The 25465-nt window shown below is 39.5% G+C and overlaps 1 protein-coding gene across 2 annotated transcripts; it reads right to left on the bottom strand.

Moving 5' to 3' along the window:
- Positions 1 to 1791: 1791 nt before the first annotated feature.
- On the bottom strand, positions 1792 to 23713 carry LOC133278553 (plasminogen-like). Of its 2 annotated transcripts, XM_061471450.1 has the most exons (19): positions 23585 to 23713; positions 20651 to 20786; positions 20353 to 20459; positions 19422 to 19536; positions 18912 to 19075; positions 18258 to 18387; positions 18016 to 18134; positions 16390 to 16552; positions 15305 to 15435; positions 14298 to 14457; positions 12606 to 12796; positions 11476 to 11624; positions 10671 to 10764; positions 8685 to 8802; positions 7603 to 7677; positions 6930 to 7070; positions 5209 to 5315; positions 3331 to 3476; positions 1792 to 2319 (listed from the first exon to the last, which is right to left on the bottom strand). In XM_061471450.1, exons 1-19 carry the CDS (start codon positions 23631 to 23633, stop codon positions 2161 to 2163), a joined length of 2454 nt encoding a protein of 817 aa, XP_061327434.1. In that variant the 5' UTR covers positions 23634 to 23713; the 3' UTR covers positions 1792 to 2160. The 2 variants fall into 2 exon arrangements, with proteins under 2 accessions (XP_061327434.1, XP_061327435.1); XM_061471451.1 differs by lacking the exons at positions 10671 to 10764; positions 11476 to 11624.
- Between the last annotated feature and the right edge of the window lie 1752 nt (positions 23714 to 25465).

Below are 25465 nucleotides of genomic sequence, written 5' to 3'. Positions count from 1 at the left end.
ATGTTTGTATGTGCACTCTGTGTGTGGGTTTATGTGTGTGAGTATAACATACAGTAACATCTTCTTTGTTTACAAGCTCTTTATAAAAGTATTCACAATAGTTCCAGTTGTATAGATGTTGTATAAAAATCCTTTATTCTTTGAGAATTTTCATGCAAATGATCTTGCTATTAGATTCCACAGCTTGCATTTGCCGGAGGAAGCATTAAAAAAGTTGTTGGAATTGGTTTGTTTTTTTTTTCCTCTGACTCTCATGTAAACTCCTGAGCTAGGATATTTTTCATTAGAAATCATGGACAATTTGCTGATCAGCTTTATTGCTTGCTCTTATTCTATTTTAATGTAATGTAAATTTCTGAAAGATACTCCATTTACATATGTGTCCAAAAGACTGTAGCATACCTTGTTCTATTTTTGCCAAAGAAAGTGCAGAAATATATGATTCATCACAAAGAGCAAGGTGGAAGGTAGACAAAGGTGGGGTGGAGACTTAAACAGATAGTGCTGTCAGCAACTGGAGCTATCTTCATAACTTTTTCCCAACCTTTTTGTCAAAGTCTGCAACACCTTCCCTAGTTACAAGCTGCCCATTAGTCTTGTAACATCTCGCATAAAATAACTTCTAGAAGAAAATGCAGTTCTAGCACTCTGAAAGGTTTGAAGTGCTGCAGTTGTCTACAGGCTTAAGGTACAGGAAACCAAAGAAATCCAGTGGTCCTTTTGCAGCTGTGACAGAATAAGAATATACAGTGCACTGAAGCAGACCGAAAAAGCATGGATGAAACAGAGGATGGTACTTGTGTGCCAAAGGTGCAAGGTGCCATCTGATGACAAAGTATTGGTCTTATTGTCAGAATCAGAGTCCAGCTTCCTAACTCCTATGACAATGTATTGACACGGTCCTAGTATTAACAAGTTGCACTGTAAATATAAATATAGATTTATTACTTAGACACATCAAAAGGCCGGAAAATGCAAGAAGCCTTGCCAGAAGTAGTGTTTCACTATATGCCAAACCAGGACAGATTAATAATAAATCAAGAATTCCTATGCTGCAAGAAGACAGCTGAAATGGCAGTCATTTTGTCATCTGGAGAAAATAATGCAGGATTTCCAGATTGTATTCTCATAAAAGCTAAATTAAAAAAAAAACAAATCACAAAATGACACCCAGAAAAGATTCAAATAACTGTGGAACCAAGTCAAAGAAGATTCAGAGCATATTTTAGAGTGAAGGCAAAAGAAAGAGATTCTTCAGCCCCTGAATACATCCTGTAGCAAGAGGATGGACTGCTAATGAATCACATGGACTTCTGGGAATGAAACCCAATTTCCAAATGTGATGCATAGTGACATGAAAAATGTCACATCTATTAATGTAGAGGAAGAGCTACACTGATGGTTACGCCAAATCTAACCAAATAGTATGGCAAGGTACACTGACAAGAGTGTCTGGCAAGAACGGCATTTTTTAAGCCTTGAAATCAAGAAAAACAGCTGTTGGTTTACATGAAACAGCAGCAGCATTTCGGTGACAAATGTGTGGGATTGCCAGGTTCCATGAGGAGTATGCAGCTGCACACGTTTGTACTACTGCGACATGTGAATTAGGGGCAGACTGTACAAAACCTTTGCAGGCAATGGTATCATCTAGGTTGTCAGAGCCCCAGCAGGCACAATTGAGCATCTACTAGCAAAAGATGGTAACAAATACTTGAAACTGCCATTAGGCAGTGCCTGGAGCACCAACAGAAAGGGGAGCAGATGCCAATGATGGGTAGAGGGACAGGCTTGATTTGGGATAAAGTTTCTTGTATAGAAAAGACCTTGTACACAGAGATAGGCCAGCTGTTTGCATTTACGAAGGTGAAAAGCAGGTTTCTCAACAAAGAAGAAGCCACTTTTAGGAGTTGGAGCATGAGTTAGGAGGCAGGTGAAGTAGGAACCTTACAGCTGCTGCCACATGCAACATGCTTGACTTACCAGGCACAACACAGACACACTGATAGACAGTAATAATTGGCCAACTTGGCTATTTCTTTCCAATAACTACTTCATCCAGTTCAACCGGTAATTATATTTATTTAAGATTCTTATGAATTATTACAATTTTAAACCATATTTGGAATGCTTTCCAGAAAAGCTAGCCTGCATGTAGCTTCAGTGGGCAACCATTGCATTCTTGATCCAAGAAACAAAACGAGGAATTTGGACAAAAACAGGCTTTGATGGCTGGGTACAATCCAGTCCCCAAGAGGTGACTCCATACTGGACAAATCTGTCCTTATCTTGGCAGACCAAAGGTCCTCCAGCTTCAGCCTAGGGAGGAAAAGAGAGAATAAGGTGACTTATCTAATGGAGACACTAGACGCAAAGAGCAAAATGTTTGGCAGGAATAATATTGTGGTAACTCTGAAGGCCTCAAAATGACAGAGGCAAGGGATGTAGAGAGAGAAAGAGTGTTTTATTAGACCTGCTGGACTAAAGCAATTTAAAAACCCCAGAGCCGTTTCCAAGCACCCAGGCCATTCCCCTGCTCTGAAGATCTACCATCTGAAGATCTAGTCATGGATGTAGGAATATCCCAAGATTGTTGTGAGGCCAATGCCGCACACAAAAAGGAAGTTTCTTGATTTTCCACATCCTCTGACCTACTTCACCCTGGTCAAAATGAGTTTAATTGTTGTAATGCTGCTCCTTAAAATGCAGGTATCATAGGATATGAATACCTATGTGCAATAATTTGTAAAACTATCAATAAATGCACTGTCAAAGATATTGCTTGCAAAGTCTTAAACACATGCTCAGACAGACCAACATTTTCTTTCTGACTCTCACCAAGTGGTTACCAGCTTTTTTATTGAAAGGCCCCCATTATGACAGCCTCCATTAAGAAAACCACATTTTAAAAGTCTTTTCACCTACTGAGAAAACTGGAAGCACTTCAAGCTTTATTTAATCAAGGGATTAAATGAAGATGTGGTACAACTCCAGGCTGCACCAGAATCAGCCACTAGTTTCCCCTCTGTCTCTAGGAATAAAGGGAAGTCCCGGTAGTATATTGAAGTATATTTCAAGTGAGGTGGGGCATTCACAACACTAGGCTACGATGAGTAGAATATGCCAACGTGCAGTTCTGAAAGGAAGGCAAAATTGCCCTACACAATCTTCCTGCTATTCTAGTTAACTGTGTGGGTGAAGAAAACATGGTAAGTAAGCCTCAATTTTTATACTTCAGGCAGAAGCCTTGAGTTGTTGAAGCTATTTCTGAGCCTTGAAAGTACAAATTGTCATTTGAGCTGCTTACATTCACAGATAGATTATTCTTACCTCACAGTTATCTATGATTCCAAAGGTAAATCCACCACAAAATTCATGATTTCTGACACTTCCATTCAGAAATTCAGGGAGATTACATATTCTATTTTCAAGCAAGGGGAATTCAACATCTTTTAATCTGTTGTCTGTATCGGTACCTTTTGGAACAACCAAGAAAATATAAGTTATAAATGGTAGCCTGGGCATTTTGACCCCGTGAAGCCTCAATAATGAAAAGACTGGGATCCACCCTCATCTCTACTGTAGTCTCTGAGCTCCTTGAGGGGGCCTTATTAAATCTATTTTGTACTTGGATCATACCTACCTCAACAAGCAGAGGTCAGTGGTCTTTGCAAAGTGTTACTAAAAAATGAAATCAAATTCTTAGTATTCTGAGCCATTGTGCCAGTTTGCAGGCTTCCGTTATGGTGCAGTAGCAGTGGCTTGTTTCAGGGTGAAAAATGTTAACCTGGGTTTACTTAATGTGAATTCTTTCAAGCCTAAAGTGTTCTCCAGACAAGGAGGATTTTCCTGATGCCAAGGTTGAATTTTCCCAAAACACAGTTTATTTAGCTGTGGGACTCTGGCTCTGTTCTCCCTTCCCTGCAGAGCTCATGAACTAATTGTATGACATGGCAAGACCCTCTTTCCCACTGCCTAAATGCAGCAATGGTCTGTTGAGTTTTCCATCCTAATGCACTTCCAGAAATCTAGCCTGTACCCTTTTTTTGTGGCTGGGATCACTAGAACATAGGAAGCAGCTGCCATCGTGTGGCAAGCTGAACAAAAAGAAAAATATGCAAGGCAAGAAAGGGAAAATAGGTGAGAAGAAAGCCTGGAAATACTGATTATGCTGGAGAAAATTGTTTCTTGATAATGCTGATGAGTTGCACTAATAATAGAGAGATTATTCTTAAGCACTATTTTCATGGCATCAGTTTTATATCTAAGTAACACAAGAAGGGGCAAAGGTACAGCAATCTATGTGGAAGCTTTGTATGGTGAAACTCAGAGACAGGGACATGTTCTGTTAATTTGTGTTTCTTTCTTTTAATTCCATGGATGCACACACAAAGAAAAATCCACTGGCTTTGTTTCACAGGTGGAGTATTTATAAGGTGTTGTCTGGCAAATGGGATGGGAAGGGCATTGCTTGCATGTAGCTCAGCAAGGCCAAAAGTGTGTACATGGAAGCTGGGACTAAGTGAGGGCATTTGACTGAATTGCCTCCTACTGTAGTAAAAAACGGATCAAAGAAGGCTGGGTATTCTCAGCCCACAGCTTAGGTGGAGCGAGTGCTGGGCAGCAGGAGACCCCATGGACAGTTTTTAAAGCTACACTGTGAATACAAATCTGGTAATGATTTTATTAACATTAAAAACGTTTGGTTTGAACTCATTTTGCCCCAAAAGGTGGCTGGACCTGAGTAAGGTCTGATTTAGACGCTTCATGGTTCCTGGGGTGCAATCTTATCTCAGATACAAGGTCTTAAGCTGACGCTTGCCCATATATCCTCAGTCTGAAATGAATGTAGGTCCCTGCAGAAGCTTATGCAGACAGTAATGTTTAGATTAGAGGAAATAAAATGCAAGCTTCAGTCAGATGTTAAAAAAATGTATATCTGAAGATCAAAATTAAAGGCAAGGGCATTATTTGAGTATTGTGCTTATTTGGGCAAATATAGTATGTGCCTAAGCTGAAGAAAGACCTAAATAGACAGGGATAAAAGGTGGTAATTTTCATCTCTGTTTCTCCTGTTCAATGAATTCAGTGTATGTGACCAATGAGGAGCAAGAAATAAAAATAATTAAAAAAAAAAAGAAATAAACCACGTATTTTTTGATAGGATTTGAAAATCCCAAGTTATCAACTGCACCAAACATGCTTTACCTCTCGTTTTCCCCCAGGCAGTTAGAAAACATACTGTGTTTCTTTTCACCATCAGACTGGTTTCAGGCAAGCAAACTGGTTTGACACGGTCAGTAATTGTTACAGGACTGGAACACAAACAAAAAAAATTAATAGATCCTTATTAAAATTACCATCAGCTGGTTCAGTCTTCATTCGCAGAAGGCTCTGCATAGATATTCAGTGGGGAAGGGTGGAGAAGCTGATAGTGCCCTACAACTGTACAGATGCTTGCAAGATTAGTCACTTAGTGAAAAAAAATAAAGGGGTTAGTTACAGCAATGGAAAGTCTCTGGGATGTTTCTGTGGGTGCAGTCTCAGTGTGAGTGTGTTTGCAGCGTACTGCTTTAGCACTAATCTCTGATCTCTGGTTACCCCTTAGATGCATACAGGAACATGCACAAATCCAAGCCCAGCCCTTAGTAACCCTTGTAGGTGGTGTGAGCCTGACTTATATCATCCTTGTCTCAGAGATCATGGACATTTTCAGGGACTTCATGGCAGGAGGGAAGGACGAATGGATGAGTAAATAAGCAGGCAAAGATGATGCTGCAAAAAATTCCTTTCTCCTCTTGTGACATGGATGATAAAACTGCAGATGACATACAGTATCTCACCCATTACTAACCCTAGAACCTGGCAAAATCTTGGAGCAGATTCTCCTGGAAGGCATGCTAAGGCACATGAAAAACAACAAGGTGCTTGGTGACAGCCAGTATGGCTTCACTAAGGGGAAATCCTGCCTGACGAATCTGGTGGCCTTCTATGATGGGGCTACAGAACTGATGGACAGGGGTAGAGCAGTTGATGTCATCTACCTGGACTGTGTAAAGCGTTTGACTCTGCTCTGCGTTTGTAAGACCCTACTTGCAGTACTGTGTACAGTTCTGGTGTCCTCAACATAAAAAGCACATGAAACCATTGGAACAAGTCCAGAGAAGGGCCACGAGGATGATCAGGGGGCTGGAGCAGCTCCTGTATGAAGATAGGCTGAGGAAGTTGGGGCTGTTCAGTCTGGAGAAGAGAAGGCTGCGTGGAGACCTCATAGCAGCCTTCCAGTATCTGAAGGGGGCCTATGGGGGTGCTGGGGAGGGACTCTTCATTAGGCACTGTAATGATAGGGCAAGGGGTGATGGGTTAAAACTTAAACAGGGGAAGTTTAGATTGGATATAAGGAAGAAGTTCTTTACTGTAAGGGTGGTGAGGCAATGGAATAGGTTGCCCAGGGAGGTTGTGAATGCTCCATCCCTGGCGGTGTTCAAGGCCAGGTTGGACTGAGCCTTGGGCGACATGGTTTATTACGAGGTGTCCCTGCCCATGGCAGGGGGGTTGGAACTAGGTGATCTTTCCAACCCTGACTATTCTATGATTAAAATAGGATTGCAACAAACACAGAGTAGACATTGGCTCTATCTCAGAGGCCTCTGATGTGGGAATTCCTCATGAAAATCCTTCCCATCATAAGTGATCCTTCCCTTCCTTAAACTGTGTAAGTAGATAGCATGGGTTCTGCCAAAGGGGTCCTTCATCAGAAGAGATGTTCAGAGTTCACCCTTGAACAGATGCCCACACTAGTACTCAAAGGGATTCTCACACTCTCTCATACCATCCACAACCACCCCTGAGAGCTAACTTCAGGTTAATCTAACTTGTGACTACAGAATAAAGGTGTTAGGGGTGGAAAACTGGGACTGAAATGGTACCTGTTCAACTTCATCAAAGCAATGTCTGCTCCACTTGGTTCCTTTAACACTTTCTGAACACTTTGTATTTGCAGGGATGGCTCTGCTGTGTTGAGACCCTGTATTCCAAGAAACACCCTGTAGGAAGAAGGCTCAGTTGACCTGGAAGAAACAAGGGTGGCAAGGTTATACATCCATATATGTTATCAGGAATGGCACTCAAGGACTCCTGACTTCCCTGGAGAACTGCAATTAACAAGATAGTAGGTCTGCTGCTTCTGAACATGAATGACCTCATTTATTCTTGGGGAGAAGGAAAATGTGGAGCTTTTAACAGTTTGATTTTTATGATGGTGAAAAATCCCATGGCCTGTAAATAATGTGGCACCTTCTCCCAGTGTTCACAACTCCCAAATCCACAGTTTTACCAAGTGCAATTAGCACCAGCACATCATTAGCACCCTTTTCAGCATGCTTTGGGGTGGGGGGAGGGCAGGCAACAGAAGTAACCCTAGTTGTGCTCTGCTACTTTTTTTGACTGAGACAAGAGAGGAAGATAAAAATTAGGTCTCTGGCAAGACAGACAGGAAATAAGGAGCAAAGGAAGCACCTTATTGAGTACATCTTGCTCTTCTGTCGATTTTTCTCATACAGATTTGGGAAATGCCTGTCACTCATTCTAGCAGATACTCACTCTTGCAAGCACCGAGCTGCAGTAAGGACCCACTGTGGATGTATCAGAGTGCCAGCACAATGGTGCTCATTGGTACTAGAATAGAGAAGACAATGACATTCATTAAGACAATTCTCCACCATCTATGCTGCGCACAATGGAAAATATTAGTAAATTAGCAATATGCTCCTTATTCAAACCTTTTACCAGTCATAATGTGTCTTTTGCCAATGGCAAGAGAACTCAAATGTAGATTTTCAAAGGACAAGCTTTACCTTCTTTAGAAGGAGAAACATGAAAAAAATTTGACACACAGGCGAAACTTTTGCAGCAGGGCACACTTGCTTTCAGAAACTTAATAAAAAACACTGTATTTCCTAACAATTTCACATGAGTTTGTCCTGATGACCAGTTCATAAATGGATACATCTTCTGATTTGTAGGGTTGCTTTGGACTAGTTCTTTAAATAAACCTTACTATGGGCTTATAACTTTTCTTGAGATAATATTTAATGTGGTGACTGTCAACAACCCTATAGAAATTTTCATTAGTCTTTCTGTAAGCACTTCTTCAGCTCCTGTTCAGCCACTTTGATTTTGACTATGGAAATGCTATGCATAGTTGTCTTCTATATAGAGAAATGGTGGTCTTCCTATGGCTTCTAACACAACCAGGGTGGTCAGAGCACCAATTTACAGACAGGATGCTGGGTAAAAAGGAGTGATCCAAATCCATTCATGCACATTACAGTCTGGTGGCTATATGCCTGGGCTTACATCCCCCACTGCAGAATACAATTAACTGTCACTGTCCTCAGTGGGAATTATTCCTTCCCCATTTCAGTAAAAAAGGGTTTACTTGATGTCTGCAGTTCAGGCTAGCCCTCTAGAGATTCAGGAGAAAGTTGAGGACTTAGGGATTAATGACCCAATAAGTAACTATATGTGGACATTATGTATTTTACTTGCTAAGGCATTTCATATAGAAACCAAGGCCAGTCTCCAGAAGCATATGAATTATTTCCTGTTAGTTTCTTTCTAATGCCTGTTCTTTGTGAAAACCTAGCGCCCATGGATGGTGATACAGTCTGGAACACCAGTACCTTGTCCTGAGACTGACATGCCAAGGCCAAGACCCTGGGGGTGCGTTGCACATGCTATATTGCTCACAGGCTCGTTCACTCCTCACTAGGACTTTACCACATTCATTCTCAGAAGAAGCTACAGAATAAGAAAAGATATAATGGAGAATTTTAAAGCAGTACTGTAATGCCATCCACAGTGCTATCAGTTGGAAAGAGAAAGGCATCAGACATTTTTTTATCTTCACTCTTTACGTTGATTAATAGAAAAGAAGGGTAAAGAAACAATCTGAACCTTTAGACTCCATGATGTTATCATTACCTGAGCATTTAAACCTGGGTCTAATATACCACTTTTGACATCAGAAACTACTAATTTACCTAGAAAAAATTGCTAATTATGTCAAGTATTTGAACATAGTCAAGTAGCATAAGTAAAACTCTAACCCTAACCCACACCCAAAAGAAAATCAGTAGGGAAGTTGAAGAGCTAAAGAAAGTGGAAGAGTATTTTCCCAGACAATAATAACAATTTCTAAATTTTTAGAGCATTACAGTGTACACCTTTGTTGAGTTCAAAACAATCCTTAAATTAGAAATAAAGTCTGTCCCCTTGTCATATTAATATGACTGTCCCCTGGTCATAAAATATTTTAATTTTGCCCTCATTCTACTTTCGTGTTAATTTGAAACTCTCTGAGCTTTTAAAAATGGATTGAGCTTGGGTACTCCATAAGGACTTGTGTAATTCTTTCCAGAGCTCCATATGGAGCAATGAGTGTAAATTTGTTAGTGCCAGTATGAGACAATTAATAAAGTAATCAAAAGTAAGAAACTATAAGGTTCCCCTACTTCTTAATTTAAAAATGTAGTATTCAAAAGTTCTTCTGAAAAGAGGTCAAAGTGAAGCTCCACCACAGCAGTTCCAGGGAGCAGGATTTTACAGCTGTGGTATGTGTTGTTTGTGTACTATTCCTTATTCTTTTTGTCTGTGCAGCAATTAGGTGTGGTTAACAAAATTAATGTGTACAATCACAATGCACTGCTGCACAGAGGAATACATTAAATGGCCAGCATGAAGAATGTCACATACTTCTAAGACAGTGACCACTCGTCACTCTTTTGTATTGCTGCATTGTCCAACAGAGCAGGGACCTGGCTTCTAGGTGTTGCTGTTGTAATAATGGCACATAAGATGAAGAATAAACATTCCATATCCCTGCCAGATATACATAAAATATAACTATATCAAAATGCAGGCAAGGAAGGGAAGAGCAAAGCAAGCAAGATGACTGCCAGGTGTGCAAACAGCATTACAGCTGTTATTGATGCCCAGTGCCAGGAGACCAAAAAAGGTAAAGTCTCTTTCAGTGCTAAATTTTTCAGCAAACACTGCACCTGCTCAATGCACTGAGTAACGTCCCTAAAAAATAATTAAAAAAAATCAGTAAGAAAATCTGTCTACAATATCCAGGACCAAATTCAATCCCTATCCCAAAAGAAAGGCAAAATATCTAGGAACAGATTAATATCCTTATCAGAATAAAATTTAAGCCAGTCGAGAATGAAAAGGGTTTCAAAGGATGTCATCTCTGTGCTTGCAACTAACAGGAAAAGTGTATGAGCATGCTGTGATGGCATTAGTACTGCCACAAAGTACATGGAAAGGCTAGCATGAACATCAAGGAGCCCAGGGAAGGAATATCTCTTTGCAGCTTCACTGAATATTTAAAATTCAGCTAGCAACTCTGAGTGCTTAGCTTCACTGACAGTAAAATGCATGCAGATTATTATCTATGAAATCTTACTGATGATTTTTAGCACTGGGTTATCTAACCTTTGGCTAACTGTTACAGGTGCATGATTGTGCCCAACTTCCATACAGAACTAAATTCAAAGCTAAAGCTACCGCCTACTGCCGTTTTTTATGGTCAGACTGAAAACATTTTGTAACCATCATAGCAAGTTGTAGAAACGGAGGACAGAAGAGTCTTTAAGGATAATTACAGCAGCGTGGGATTTCACAGTATTCCCATTTTTTTTCTGGGTCTGTTGTGAAGCACCAAACACCATTTACATCTCCATCAGGATTCCTGCAATACTGTAATAATTACAAAAACAGAGAATGAAGACTCCAAATGTTAGCCACAGAATGAAGAAGTCTGTAAGTGCATGTTTTTTAAATGAAAACTTTGAATTATTTCCCCCAGCTACGTTTCCACTGGATGTTAAATGCTTTCTATTTCCTCTGATAAAAAGAAATGTCTTTCCTGTATCTCAAACCCATTAGGTGAAATTAGGAAAATGTGATAAAATTGCTATTATTTTCTTAATACATCAAAAGTCACCTAGCTCTAGTGCTTTTTAAAGCCTCTTAAGTAAAGTTTGACATAGGATGACCAAGTGCTTTGCACTAAAACATTCATTGTTGGCCTAATCCTTCTTTCAGTCAGTGAGAGCAAGTTAGGTCACCTCTGAGAATTTGCCAGAAACCTGCTTATTTTGTGACACACAACAAAAGGCATCACTTTGGGGTCTGCAAAGCAGGGAAGTGCTGTCTGGTTTCTTTTGTGCTGCTTGCCTGTCAGCATAAACCCCATGGCATACATCTGTACTTGAAGCACCGACAGCCTAAGTAATGTAAAAATGCATCCTTCTCTCTTCAACGCTGTTATAGGTCTGGGCTATCAACTCAGTGACTTCCAGATACACTTAAACTTATCTATAAAGACTGAACCTGAAGTGATTACTGGGGCATCATGGAGAAGGGAGACAATGTTCATTGACTCCAAGGGCATTAGGAGCTGTTTACATTTTTATCCAGGCCTGCTCTTGGATGAGTCATGGGAGTGAAATATCTGTGGCTATGAGGTTTCTGAGAACTCCACTCTTGACAAGTTCTGCCCCTTGCAGTTTTTGCCACTGTGCCACGATAATCTTTACCGTTACCATTCATGCAGTCTGTGAAAAAAGAGGAAAAGGAAACGATTGTTAGCTGCTGAATCTGTATGTGGTGGTGGTAAGCAGAAACAAGCCAGAGTAAGTACTTTTAGCACTTGCATACTCTCTAGTGTCTACAGCAGAAAGAAAAAAAGGTACCCTGTGATGGAATCCCTTAGTTTGTCAAGGTGGATGTTTTCCTGGATGTACAGAGTAACTGAATTGGAGGAACATTCAAGGAAATTCAGGATAAACTTTTTCTGTAACATGTTAGAAGTATCTGAAAAGACTCCAAGATCCTTGCTCAGTGGGTATCAGTAAGCACTTTCCATGAGAGAGCATATTTCAGACTTCGCAGCCCACTGGACTGAAAGAACAGTTTTTGCTTCCAAGAACATTGCTTCAGGTACTTCTGCTGCACACGAGTAACAGTACACAGCTCCATTTAAGAACATCTCTTTTATCCAACCCTGGCACCTTCTTTAGCAAATTAAATAATCCATTGAAAGATCTGCTATACATTAAGAAATGTCACACCACTTTGACCAACAGGGACTGTTTAAGAAAGCAAGAAAGCAGGACAGAGAGAAACGTTGTTTTTCTTGGTGCATAATTTTACAAAGCATGGTTGCCTATGAACAATACAAGCTAAGGTCAACCTCCTGAAAACATAAAGCACAGCACAAGCAATATTCCTATAATAACAACCTTCACTATGATTGTATTTCAGTAGCACGCATCTACAGAAACACTAGAAATTTTGTTTATGTTCCTCTTTTTCCCCTAAATGAAATAGATATCCTACAGAGTGTATTGTAAAATGATACAGGCTACTGATATGAGCTGACTAAAGAGTACCTGCTGCAAAATTCAACAGTATAAATCTGAAAACTAAAAAAAGGATGTGACTGTTATGTTGCAGCCCTACTCAAGAACAGTTTTAATAGATTAGTATTTCCTTTACCCACAGACTCTACTGGAGGTGACATAACCAGCTGTTACCAGGTGTGTTGGGTGTAGTCAAGCCAACGTTTCGTGCCATTGTTGCAGGGGGGTCATTTGGTATGTGTTCTTGTGTATGATCCTCACACCTCTTGAGATTGCAGTACTCCCATGTCACACTGGGGTCAGTGGTGAAACACCATGGGCTGCTATCACCATCGGGATTTCTACAATAGTTGTCCCTCAGATCACTGCAAAGATCAATACAATAGTCATGGTGTATAAGACTGAAAATAATCATATGAATACCTTGCCAAAAAAGATGAGGATCTGTACTATGTAGAAATAAATAACTATTTTTTTACTTTTTGCTAGATATTCCTTTACCAGCAAAAAATTTATGGCTGCAATATGAGTGGAGAGTTATATTTCACATGTACAGCAGTCATGAATATATTTATGCATAAGGAAACCTAATCAAACAACTGGCTTAAATTCTGGCCGTAATATGTCAATGTTCAAAATAGCTAAATGCCTGATATGCAAATAATTTAATTTCTAAGTATATATGAATAAGCACATACAATTGTGTGAATATATGAATTAGTAATAAATATACAGGAAGATCCATACTGTTAGTGGCCAATCACGATTTTCCAAGTTCTTTATTTTTAAATGTCAAAGAGTTCTTTCTCATATTTACAAGAATGGCAAATAAGTATTTATGCAAATAACATCCCCCCCCCTCACCAAACCAAACCAAGCCAAAACAAAACGCTTCTACTGAATTGGAATTCAGTAGAGCACTCCCATGCCTATGCTTGCTGGGGCAGGGGGGGCAATAATTTGCAAAGTGACAGTATTTTCCCACCTTGAATCACAGCACAGAATAAAAAACCTGGAATACTTTTTTTTTTTTCTTAATATGCTAGGACATGTTAATTCCTTGTTTTCACAGCTTAACTTCAGTTTCTTTAGATGTCTGTGGAAAACATCATCCCCTTTGAGGATGTTCCAGTTTCAATACATCAGTATTTTTGATGCCAAAGTATAACTGAAAATTTCCAAAAACTTAATTGAGGGTAACATCATAAAAAAAGTTAAAAGAATAGAAAACTATCAACCTTCCTGCTTATACAGATTACAAATCCACCAAACAATGATGGATTTCCTAGCAATTGTCATCTTGTTGCTTTCCTATGCTTATGAAGAGCTGGCATATTAGTAACTATGATCAGCTCTCTTAAGTCATTGCTGGTCCAGTTTTGCTAGTCTGACAAAGACAAATCAAGGGGCAAATTCAGTGTATGCAATTCTGTGTGCCCAATTCCAACTCGAAAGAACATTTAAATGGTAGCTCTCATTGTAGTATATCTGACTGTGTGTTTTGCAGCATGAATGCTGTGTTCTCCCCAGATGAAATTAGTAGAAAAGCCATCACAAAGGTCTCAAATTCATAAACAAAACACGTATTTCAGCAAGTGCACAGACTCTGGATACAAGTCTCCTGGTGTTGGTTACAGAAGCTCAGATTTAAAATTAAAGGTACGCAGCTGTAGTTTAGTCAGACTTTAAACAAAAGGAAAAGGTGACATTTAAAAATGAGACTAACAGAAAGTGTTTCTGCATCTTTGAAAAATTCTCTTTCATAGATACATCCTCTGGTAGTGTTTTTAAGCATGGGTGTGCAAAGATAATACAATCAGCAATAGTCATTGTCAGATAAAGCAAGAAAAGGTGAGATAAACATACGCATCTGGGAATCTGTCGGGGGTTTTTTCATGCCTGTGTGGGAACATGGAGTTCCAGGCCTGGCACTTTTTTCCTGATGCAGTAATGGAAGTTGTGCCACGATAACTCTGGCCTTTGCCTCGGTAGCACTCCTCTAGCAGGGGAACCTTCATAGGCACATCTGTAATGAACAACAGGAACTGGTCTTTTGCATCATGATTTTGTGTTCTTACTGAGTAGGCACCAGAAAGCATCAAACACACAGGATGACAAGAATGAATGACTTGTTTATACAGCCAGCCTCCAGGGAGAGCATTATGGCCAGCCAGAAAAGTGGAGGGGCATTTCCAAAGACGCATAGAAAGCTTTCACAGATTACCTTCATATGTCAGATGTCATTCATTGGAGGGTTCACCACTTGTCTCAATTTGATACGTGAATATGCTTGAATTAAAGATCAGCAAGTTCACATGCAAGTCCTCAAAGATTAGATGCTAGTGATTTTGCCCCTGGTATATTTATAAAATGGAGGCTATGTTAAACTTTAATGTCTCTATTATGCTTGTGATTGCACTAAGATTTTCTTGTGATTTTTTGTGCTTAAATGAATGGCTGTTTCAGATATTTTTATTACTTTGGAAGCCTCTGTCCTCTCTTTTGTGGCTACTTTCCAAAAATAGGGTTTCCTTTTACTTAGCCCTTTTTCATGTCTTTAAACCTGTTTTTAATTTTTCAATTAACTTGCTAAAAATGCCCCACCTTTGGGAAAAAATGAACATTAGAAAAATAAACTTCTTTTATCCTGTATTTTTTCTGTTAGGTCAGTGGTGATTTATGTCCTTCACTGCACTTCCATAACCATTGAAAGCCCAATATTTGGCAGGTTTTGTAACATACCAAGCAGAAAAACTGCATTAACAACAGGACAAAATGACTGAAAAAAAAAGATTTATCACGTTTACAATGAGAAACAATAAATCTCTCACTGTTTTAAAGTCCTTAGCTCAAACATGCTCTACTACTAATACCAGCAATCACTTGTTCTGTCTCATCACAGTGGGGAATTGCACAATATTCCCACCGAACGCTGCTCATGGTAGTGTAGCACCAAGGCCTCTTTTCTCCATCAGGGTTTCTACAGTAGTTTTCCTCTAAGCCCCTGAAACAGAAACAACAGCTTTAAATCTCTGGATTTCTTTGAGTAGAGTTGTGTGCAACACAACTACTATTAACAACTACTACATGCACAACTCAGTGGTTACATTTACTCTTTTTGGAAATTAATCACTCAACTATTTTGAAACTAATCAGCAGCCTTCAAATTTACAGTCTGAAATCTGATGATATATGAAGAGCTTTTCCAATGCTCTTGTTTTTGAGGCAAAGATACAAAAACTTCAAAACACAAACCGTTGGTGCACTTGACCGTTCTGGTAAGAACCAGGCAAGGCTGGATATCAGAGACCGGTCTTGAAAGTGGGTGCATATGAGCACTGGTGCACATCGCTCTCTGCCCTGTGATAATGGACAGGGTTTCACATACCCAGGAAACCTTGCAGGACTGGTTTATCAACCCCTAGGATCAAGATACTGAGCTGAAAGCCTGGTCAGTCATAGCTACCTTGCTTACTGATAATGCTCCACAAACCCAGCTCCTCTGACCTTGGAGCTTGAGGATGTATTGTAGCATCTTGGACCCTGGAGCATTACTCATCGAATGAGTAACACACTGAAAGTGTGCTAAAACACAGCCAGGAGATTTTTAACTTTAAAATAGTAAATACTTGTAACTCTGCAGTGAAGAAGACAGGTGATCACAGCACCATAGAATCATAGAATACCAGGTTGGAAGGGACCTCAAGGATCATCAGGTCTAAATTTTCTTGGCAAAGCACGTAAATAAAGCAGCTGGTAAAAAAAAAAAAAAAAAAAAAAGGAATGGGAATGCAGAAAAAAATGAAGAGCAAGACCTGAATGGAAGTATTGAGGTTGACAAAAGGTGAGAAAACAGCTTGTCAACTTAATGGTGTAAAACCTGTACTCCTCTGTACCTGAGTCAATAAGGAATAACTGTATTCTTCGGTATTAAATAAAAAGTCAAGGTACAGCGTACTTGCAGGGATATCTGCCAGGAATCCAGCCATGTTTGTGAGGAAACTGCATGTTCCAGTGTTGGCAGGCATTTCCTGATTCAGTCATGGATATCCTGCCTCGATAGTCTTCTCCTTTCCCTGAAAGACACTGGGAGCCCGGGCCAGAGACTGGGGGAGGTGTAGCTGTAATAGGATTAAAAAAAAAACATAAAATAAGAAAAGGAAAAGAAAACCACTGCTAATTCCTGTTTTCAAATATATTTAAGAAACCTTTTCTTTCCAGAACATCGGAAGTGCGTTTTTTATTTTCAGCAGAGGTGACATTTGTGGGAAGCCATGGCAAAACCGAAATGTACGTTCTCACAAGCAGTTGGGCTGCCAGACAGGGGTCCTGTGTCTGCCCTTTTGCAGCGGTCAGTAAATAACTTTGCTGGGTCAAGCCAGACTTTGTGCCAGCAGTCCCCTGAAGTGCAGAGCTGGAAAGGCGGTAAGTAGTCCTGTACAGTCTTGTAGAAACAAGTGGGATGAAGGGAGCGCATGAATATAATACACATGGGGAAGGTGGAAACACAGAAAGGGACAAGAAGAAATTGTGAGAGAAAGCAAAACAACCTTCAGAGCTGAGCCTCTGGAGCCAGTGAATTGGGAAAGTGGTGCGGAAGGAGAAGTGGGAGAAAGTGAATTGTTCTGGGAATACAGGGAACAACAAAGCAAGTAAAAGTAACAATCAGAGGCACAGAACCTGCAGAAGGCAGACAGAAAATGAATCTACAGTGCATACCTATTATATATACCTTATATACGGTATTTCACAGGGAGACAAGTATGACTCTGAAAGGTTGGCCTATGCATTTGTTCCTTAAACTTTAAGTTTTAAGCACAAAATGGAGAGGCTATGGTAACTTTCGCAATATCATACAGAAGTCTATACATAATCCTTCTTCCATCTGTAATTGAGCACGATGAGGTGAACTATATCTAGAAAACACATGCTGATACTTAGAGCACTGGCAAGTGCAGAAGCATAAGAAAGCAAGCTCTAGAGATAAAACCTACAACAACTTTTCAAAGTCCAGTTCAGTTCTCCAAGCAGCAATGCTAATCTTGCTATCCAGTGCTTTGGAACTGTCCAGATTTAGCGTGCTCAGCTTAATGGGTTAAGCTAGCTCACTGTTAAGTCAGGTTTTTCTCCCAAGGCCTGAACTTGTTTCTCAGAATTCATGTCTTGATAAGAAAAAGGCAGTTCTGGCTGTGCTGGCCAGATCCAGGTAAAATGTCTCAGCATGGCCACATGGTGATTTAGGTGTTTTACATGAAGTAGCAGGTCAGCTGAAAACTAGCACCTGATTTAACCTGAATGCCCTGTCTCTCAGGTAAATTGAAAAGTAAGGTGGTTTAAGAAAAATTAAGTTTTCCGTAACATCTTTGACATTATTGTACTTTGTGAGACCTGCATCCTCACTGACCTTACATGATTTTATGTAACAGAAATTTAGTGAGTAACTCTGCTCATTACTGTGCACTTTTCCTGGTACACAAGAATTTTCTCAGGTTACTCAGAACTCTGATTTCTTGTATTTACGCTCCCTTCACTATTTGAATGAGAACAGCTACCCTCCAAAGTGATCTTAGGAAATCAGACTCACTGCAACGAGGAATGTTGCAATATTCCCAGCGTTTAGTAGGGCTGGTAGTGAAACACCAGGGCCGGAGCTCGCCATCGGGATTACGGCAGTAGTTCATCTTCAGATCCTTCTCTGGAAAGCTGTGCATTGCAAATGAAAGAGAACCTTGTGAGTCAGCTATGGCCAGCTGTAGTAATTAGGTTGTCTGCAGGCAGGGACTCCCAGACACTGCAGGAAAGAATTCAGCACTGAGTGCGACTCACTGTTTCAAGGTAAATCCATGCATATGAGGCTCTTGGGCATCCCAGCGCTGGCATTCAAGCCCAGACTCTGTTCTGGAAACTTCTCCATGGTAGTCTTCACCATTACATCGCATGCACTCCACTGTCGGGGCTAAGCAGAATGAAAACAAAGCAAGGTTTGTGCTAGCCCATGAATTCTGATCCTGATCTACATGCAAGACTACACTGAAAGGAAAGGAGGGTTTTGCTCCAGCTAATGATGGAAGGAATCCAGAAGACCATGCATTACAGCCTAGCCAAATGAATAAAGCTTTAGGGATGTGTGTCATTTGGAGGGAGGACTTGATCACGTATCTGTATGTATGGATAGCAATGGGAATTTGGTACGTAACACAGCACTTGGGTCAACTTTTACTCTTGCTAAAATTAAATAAATTACTGGGGTTAAAAGAAGGACAATATCAAAAATGATTAAAAAAGTTCAAGTCCTCCATGTTTACAAAGCTACTTTAATAACTGGAGCCAGTTAGAAAAACAACCTTTGTGTTGACAGCTTCTTAAGTTCCAACTTGAACCAAATTAACATTTGAAACCAATCTGCAATAATAAAGCAAGAAGAAATAGCAGGAATGATATTACCTACTCAAACACTCTTTCCATGAGTAATAAACGTACCTTCTCCAGTGTGCGTGACCTGGCCCTCACACTCTGGGATGTTACAGTAATCAAATCTTGTAGAGGGATCTGTTGTGTAACACCAGGGTCCATTTTCATCCCCATCAGGATTCCTGCAGTAGTTTCTATCCAACCCTGCTTTGGGGTGTTTTTCAGGAGTATAACTGTAACAGTATTAAAATTATTTTAATTCCAGTAATTTAGTGGAGCAGAAGGGAAGTTGCTAAGCTAGCAGATCTATTCATTCACATTAAAATGAGAGAAACAGATTCCCTATTGCAACCCATAAATGAAATCTGAAAATACATTCTATAACCATGATTATTAGTAGCTTTCTCCCTAGGCCCCAGTTGCCAATCGTGAGTGAGCTTAGAGCCTGTAAGGACTATGACAGTCTTTTGCATTTAGCTAATCTAGTCAACTCATTATGACCTGTGGTTCTATCATGAAGTAGGGAAAGCTTGGAAAAGATTCAGAACAACATGAAGACAAACATAAGTAAGGTCATACTTTGGGTTGTGAGGTCTTTTTTCTGCCCACATCTGGCATGGAATACCCCTCCAAGTTTTAGCTTCTGTTCCTCTGTAGTCCTTCCCAATCCCTTTTTTACATTGCAGAAGGTAAACTGAAATGGAATTGGCTTTGTAAATTCAACGGTGTTACAACACAGCATCTCTTAACGCTGAGAATGTGCAGATGCAACTCTAAAGTTCAGCAGTTCATACTGAACTCTGTTTTAAGCATGTTTGAACCTCTTGTGCATGAAAACAAATATGTGATTTCATGAGGTATTCTAAAACAAATCAGTTACCAGCTACTAGCGACTACACAGGAAAAGTCCTGAAGCATACGTATAAAGCTAAAAAATTCTAGTTAAGAAAATAGATATAACAAGTTATATCTGTTTTTGATAAGTATAAAATATATGCTTATGTTATCCTATTAGTGGGATAAAAAGGAAGGTCTTTCAACAGCAGCTGGAGATCATTTGAAATGCACTGTTCATAAGCACATTTGCAATGCGAGCACCATGTAACTATCCCTTCAAGACACAAATTTTTAGTTATCAAAATATGTTTGTCACATGATGGCCCCCAAAAGTTTGATTGCTCTTAGCCTCAAACTCACAGGTCAGACAGACATTTATCTGAGGCTGGCATACAGTAAGAATTAAGCATAAACGAAACAGTTTACAAAATAAATGTTTATTCTGCCTGGTCCCAATAATACACGACTAAAGGAGTGAAATATAAGTTCAAATATAATGAACCTTGATGCTCTATATGGAATTCTCTGGCACTTTCAGCCCAGTTCATAATGGGTGCAGGCCCCCCTCCACTGAAACTGTCACCACCCGCAACAGTTCACTCTAGCACTGCAGCAGAGAATGCAAGTTAAAATAGTTAACATGTAAATGTGTAGCATCTTACTATGCACATACTTTTCTTCTCAAAAAGAACTGCATCCGTGCTGTTGAATGTCACTGTCATTTTGGCATTTTCAGCCAGTGTTAAACACTGTAGCTTTTTCCTGGTGAATAGGAAGGCCCTGTTGAAATTGAGAAGGAATCAAAGTTAACATAAGTGTAGAAGTAAGCCACAAGCTAAAGGCAAAAGCATGGGGGATGCTGCTGTAGGCAGAGCTGAAGCAGGGTGGGGATTTTGTTCTGAGCAACAGTAGGAAAATATTGATATGCAGACACCCACAATAATATAATTTTAAGATTCAACAGAAATTACCTGCAATTAAAATTTTCCTCTGCTTCACATTTCTCTGCACATTCTTTTTCATTATTTGTCTTGTAAAACTGTTTATTTCGAGTAAGTATCCAAATACCATCTGTTCTTAAATAGTTATCCAGTATATCTCCCTTCACTACAGGGGAAGGAAAGGAATAAGGCATTAAAAGATGAGAATGCTGCAGTTAAGAAGATCTGTGATTCCGAATCCCATTTTCCATGTAGCTTTGACAGGTGAAGGCATCATTTATTTTGTGTAATTCTGTGTAAAAGATGATAAACTCTGAGGCAATTTCTGTCTCCTGACACAATCACAGCTGTATCACTATAACACGTTACAGGACAAAACCAGCGGAAGAGTGATGTAGAAAAGCACCTCTGGATGGAGTTACGCATGGGTTTAAATCTGAGAACAAGAAATGTGAAACAAGAATGAGAGACAGTGGAGGGACTAAATGATGTCAAACAAACACCAGTCAGAGAAAGATGAAAGGAAGTTATACCAATATTAAAGTTTTGGAGAAGCAAGAATTGGGAAAATGTGAGATTATGACCTCCCATGTGGACTGTACAATCACTACAGTTTTCTTGGTCACTGAACAGCTGTTTGTCTTAAGATCTCTCACCTCAATCATAAGATGACTATATAGCTTTTTATGATATCCACCATTATTCTTTTGCAATGGGTTGAGCAAACTTACTAATGAAACTGCCAGGCTGCATCTCTGTTGCAACAAATTAACCCAAGATCTTAAATTAACAAATAAGTATTATCATATCTGAAAGCTACAGGTGCATAAGATATCTTTATTTGATGTACCTGCTAATACATTTAACACCTATCTCTAAAATGTTGTTGCTCTCAATGGAGTTTGACATCTAATTGCTCTTTTCCTTTCATGTCTATAAAGAGTCTGTTTTTCTACATGGAAAAAATAACATTCTATGTTCCTAATTTCTACAAAAGTTTGTTTGTATATCCAGCACCAGGTTACAAGGTTGAAAAGGTGATATGGTTTAATGATTTCATTTTTCAAGCTAGATTATTATTGGTGGACACAGGAAATTCATAATCTTGTGCAGCATTGTCACAAGTAAAGGTGTGTATCTTTTGGTTATGCAAACACTCGTATTAGGCTCAATTCACTGCAATCACTCCAGTGTAATTAATTCCCATGACATAAAGGTCCTCCATCACCTACCTCCTATTCATGTAAAATAAAAGGTATTTGGGCTAATAAAGAAAGTAAGATGATTAATTGCCTGAGGGTTATTTTCTGTGACTGTTTGCACAGTTAAGTGCTGTAAAATCTGCATCTCTTAAGAAATCCCTGACACTGAGGCCTCCCATATCTAATCCTACAGTTACAGTAGGACTACGTGAAGTACCAATAGCCTACCAATTTCTCCTGATGGATTCAGCAAACAAGTGTTACCCATACAGATTTTCTTCATAAGATGAAGCCACTGTTCCAGAACTGCAGGGACCAGAAGAGGAAAATATTACCCTTCAAATTTTATTGGCCCTTCTTAAAACTTTATGTTTGCCCAAAGAGCTCTACTTTGGATAGAATTCCTTCTCAGTGACCATAGAAAGAAAAAAAAAAGAAAAGATATATTTCAGTTGATTAAGAACAAATGTGTGAGATTTTGGATAACATGTCTAAGCTAAAAGGCAACACAAATTGGCAGAAGCTTAGATAACAGAAAAGAAAATGCAAAGTAAGATGCTTGAAAAACACTGCAAAGTATAAACTTGCAAAAGAATGCAATAGGTATAAAATGCATCAGGGAATGTATTAGTCTGGACAAAATCCAAGTCTTTATAAACCCAGACATGACACATGATAATCGAACTGTATATTAAAATATATACATGAGCAAACCAATATATTTTTTACATATGTATCTTTCCAGACTTGATCAGTACTAATCCAGAAGACATAAAAAATGGTTTGCAGGCAGTTTTGTGGACCATCACTTTAAAGCAAGTGAATTACAGCTGATAACAATAAGCAAACAAAAATAACTTTATCAGCTGTCTTTTATAACCAAGCACAACCAAAGAGTGATATGTCCTTGTTATTCTAACATATTAAATGGTTGAGCTATTAGAAAGTCATAGAAACTGCATTGATATGTTTTTACCAGTACTTTCTAAAAATCATTTAACTGCCGTACAATGATATGCAATGTTAAAGTAATAGAGAGTATGATATCTGATTGAAATCTGATTTAAATGTATACTACATGTGGGATATTTATTTACAGAATTTGTAAATAAGCTTGAAACTCATATATTACCTTTAGTGAAATACCTATCTTCTTTTGGAGTTGTAAAGAATTCTAGACATATTGCTGCAGAAGATGGTCTAGGTTATTGAAGATAACAATTTCTACCTACTGCCTCCAGAAAACATGAGAACATTTTCTTATAAGTGCTTGACAACAGAAATGAGAAATTGATGGAATATAAAGGAGCATTTAAATTTTTAATTTTTTTTTAAATATTTAATTTTAAAATTTTAAAAATCCTATCATAATGGGTGAAAATCAGGACCACTGTGCTTAGAAATGCTTGGCAGTCAAAACAGCTTTGGCATTTGATCCAAATCTCACTGAAAACAGATAGCTGTCTCACTGCCTGCTATGGGTTTTGTAGAGGGCCTTTGGGGCAGTTTTCCATGTCTGCAGGGAGCCATTAGCTCCCCATGCAGACACCAAGGCTGTTGCTCCTCTGATGTCTCTAACAAACACAACGCTGGAGCAACCACAGCTCTAACTTTGCTCAACAGCAACTCTCTCTGGCCAGGAAGATCGAAATCCATCACTGTCCAGGTCAGTGGTGACACAGAGATTTGGGGACCTACCTTCCACAAATGCAAGCATGTGGCCCCCATCTCACCTGGCCAAGCAGAAGGCAAAGACTCTTACCTGAGCTGAGCAAGAAAAGAAAGAGAAAAGCAGCTTTGCTAATCCCCATTTTGGCCCAGTTGGCGGGTGCTGGAAGTTGTGTGTGTCGGTGCACAAAGTTTTATTGACTCGCACTGCGGTGAGGCAGCATCAAACAAATAAGGCAAGTAGATGAAGTTAATCATTCTCCCATGCTGTGACCCCCTTTACCGTAGTGTGGCCATTCAAACAACCTTGAATTGGATGGATTACCAAATCAGACTCAATCATTTGTACTGGATACTGGGAAATGTGAAGAAAACACCATTCGTTTCTGCTTGGCCAGTCAGCAGGTCTGTACGCTTCAATCGGCATGTCAGCATATGTACAGGTGAATCCCGGGAACACCACCTTGTACACATGGATGTGGAAGAGATGGGCTGTCCTTATGGAAGCAGGAGTACCTCACAGGGAGATTATGGGGACATGGTTGGGAAGAGGCAGGATTAGAGGAATATTTGGGAGTGAGGAGGGCATGGAGGACCTGAAGATTTCGCAGTTTGATATAGGAGAGAGGCGGGGTCACCAAGAGGTGCAGAAGGACATGATGAGCAGGGATACGAAATATGCAGAGCCAAGCCTTGCTTGCTCTGGCCACGACAGCGGTACTTGCTCTGTTCTCAGTTAGCAACTGTTAGAGACTATAGATGCAGAATTCTGAAGTCACTGTACATCCGCTAGTAAATACCATGGAGATTTTTATAACAGGGAGATTTTTATGCCCATTTTCTATTAGAAACAATGGAAGCCACATCTTTGCGGATGAAAACTCTTCCGTAATCCTGCCTGATTTTGTTTGCGATTTTCTGGCGAATGTGCTGTGCTGGCAACGTCCAGAAGGGTGCAGCAGATGATACGTTTTTGACAACGGGTGACATTAAATCCCCAGCATAGAGTGGCAGTAAGCACTCAAGGCAAATTGGCCGGGGATACTTGTCCATAAACTTGAAAAAATCCTGAGGGATTTATTTTTTTTCATTACTCATATCACACCACTAGCTTATATGAAAATTTGTCTTACTCAAATATGCATTTCTTTCTCAGCTCCCCTTTTTCCTTCCTACCACAAGAGGCTTAAAGTTGGTTCACTTGAATTTATGCAATATCAATAGTTCAGAAGTTTTATTTTCTCAAAGCTGTATTTCATGTGAGAAAGGCAGCATGCAAGTGTGAAATACTGGGAAAGAGCAAGGGAAAAAAGCCAAATGTAACATTATCACTGTGAGAAACTGAAAAACATAATCAAGGTTATGATTCAGTGAAAAATAGAGGCACCTATTTGGAAAAACACCCCTCCACACACGCACACATATTTTGTGAAAGCATTGTGCAGATTTCATCTAAATTAGAAAAAGGAGAAGAAAAAAACAGCTCCCTTGAAAAGGAAAATAAATATGGATAAAATGAATAAATGAGTTTTGATCTCAAATTAGTGTTCTTAATTTGGAAAAACGTAGAACTGCACAGTAATCAGAACAAAACAGAATTTGAACAAGTGTCAGATTATAAAATACCTGCATTAGGCTTTCGCCTTGGAGAAAGAGAGGTGTACATTATTGCTCATTCTACACCTTCGCTAGGGAACATCATGCAGCTCTGCTTCTCTGGCTTAGAGCGTGTGCTTTCCTGAAGTGATGAACAGGAGGCTTGTCAGTTAATCAAGGACGTACTTCCAAGCACTGATTCAGTAATTTCTGTCAGTGGAATATAAATATTTCTGCCGACTTCAGAGGGCTTTTATACAGGCTTTGCACGGTTTTTAATCCCCCTGTACTATGCACCGGTGTTACTGCTTCCCCATCAGATGCAAATTTGTTCTGAAGAGCCAGCTTCTAAAGTACTAGAGAAAATTTCCCTAATTTT

The sequence above is a fragment of the Pezoporus flaviventris genome, unplaced genomic scaffold (assembly GCF_033815535.1).
Source record: "Pezoporus flaviventris isolate CSIRO_AGI_PZ_B2104156 unplaced genomic scaffold, CSIRO_AGI_Pfla_v1 ptg000066l, whole genome shotgun sequence".
Lineage (NCBI taxonomy): Eukaryota > Metazoa > Chordata > Aves > Psittaciformes > Psittacidae > Pezoporus > Pezoporus flaviventris.
The sequence above is the reverse complement of the archived record's forward strand: the minus strand, read 5'-3'. Positions and strand labels throughout refer to the sequence as shown.

Coding starts and splice junctions, on each gene's coding strand:
- LOC133278553 (XM_061471450.1), bottom strand. CDS start 23,633: ATGGGGATTAGCAAAGCTGCTTTTCTCTTTCTTTTCTTGCTCAGCTCA. Junction 15,436..16,389: donor CCTGGCAGATATCCCTGCAA/GTACGCTGTACC, acceptor TTTCTGTTTCAG/GGGCTTAGAGGAAAACTACT. Junction 2,320..3,330: donor GAATCATAGATAACTGTGAG/GTAAGAATAATC, acceptor TTTCCTCCCTAG/GCTGAAGCTGGAGGACCTTT.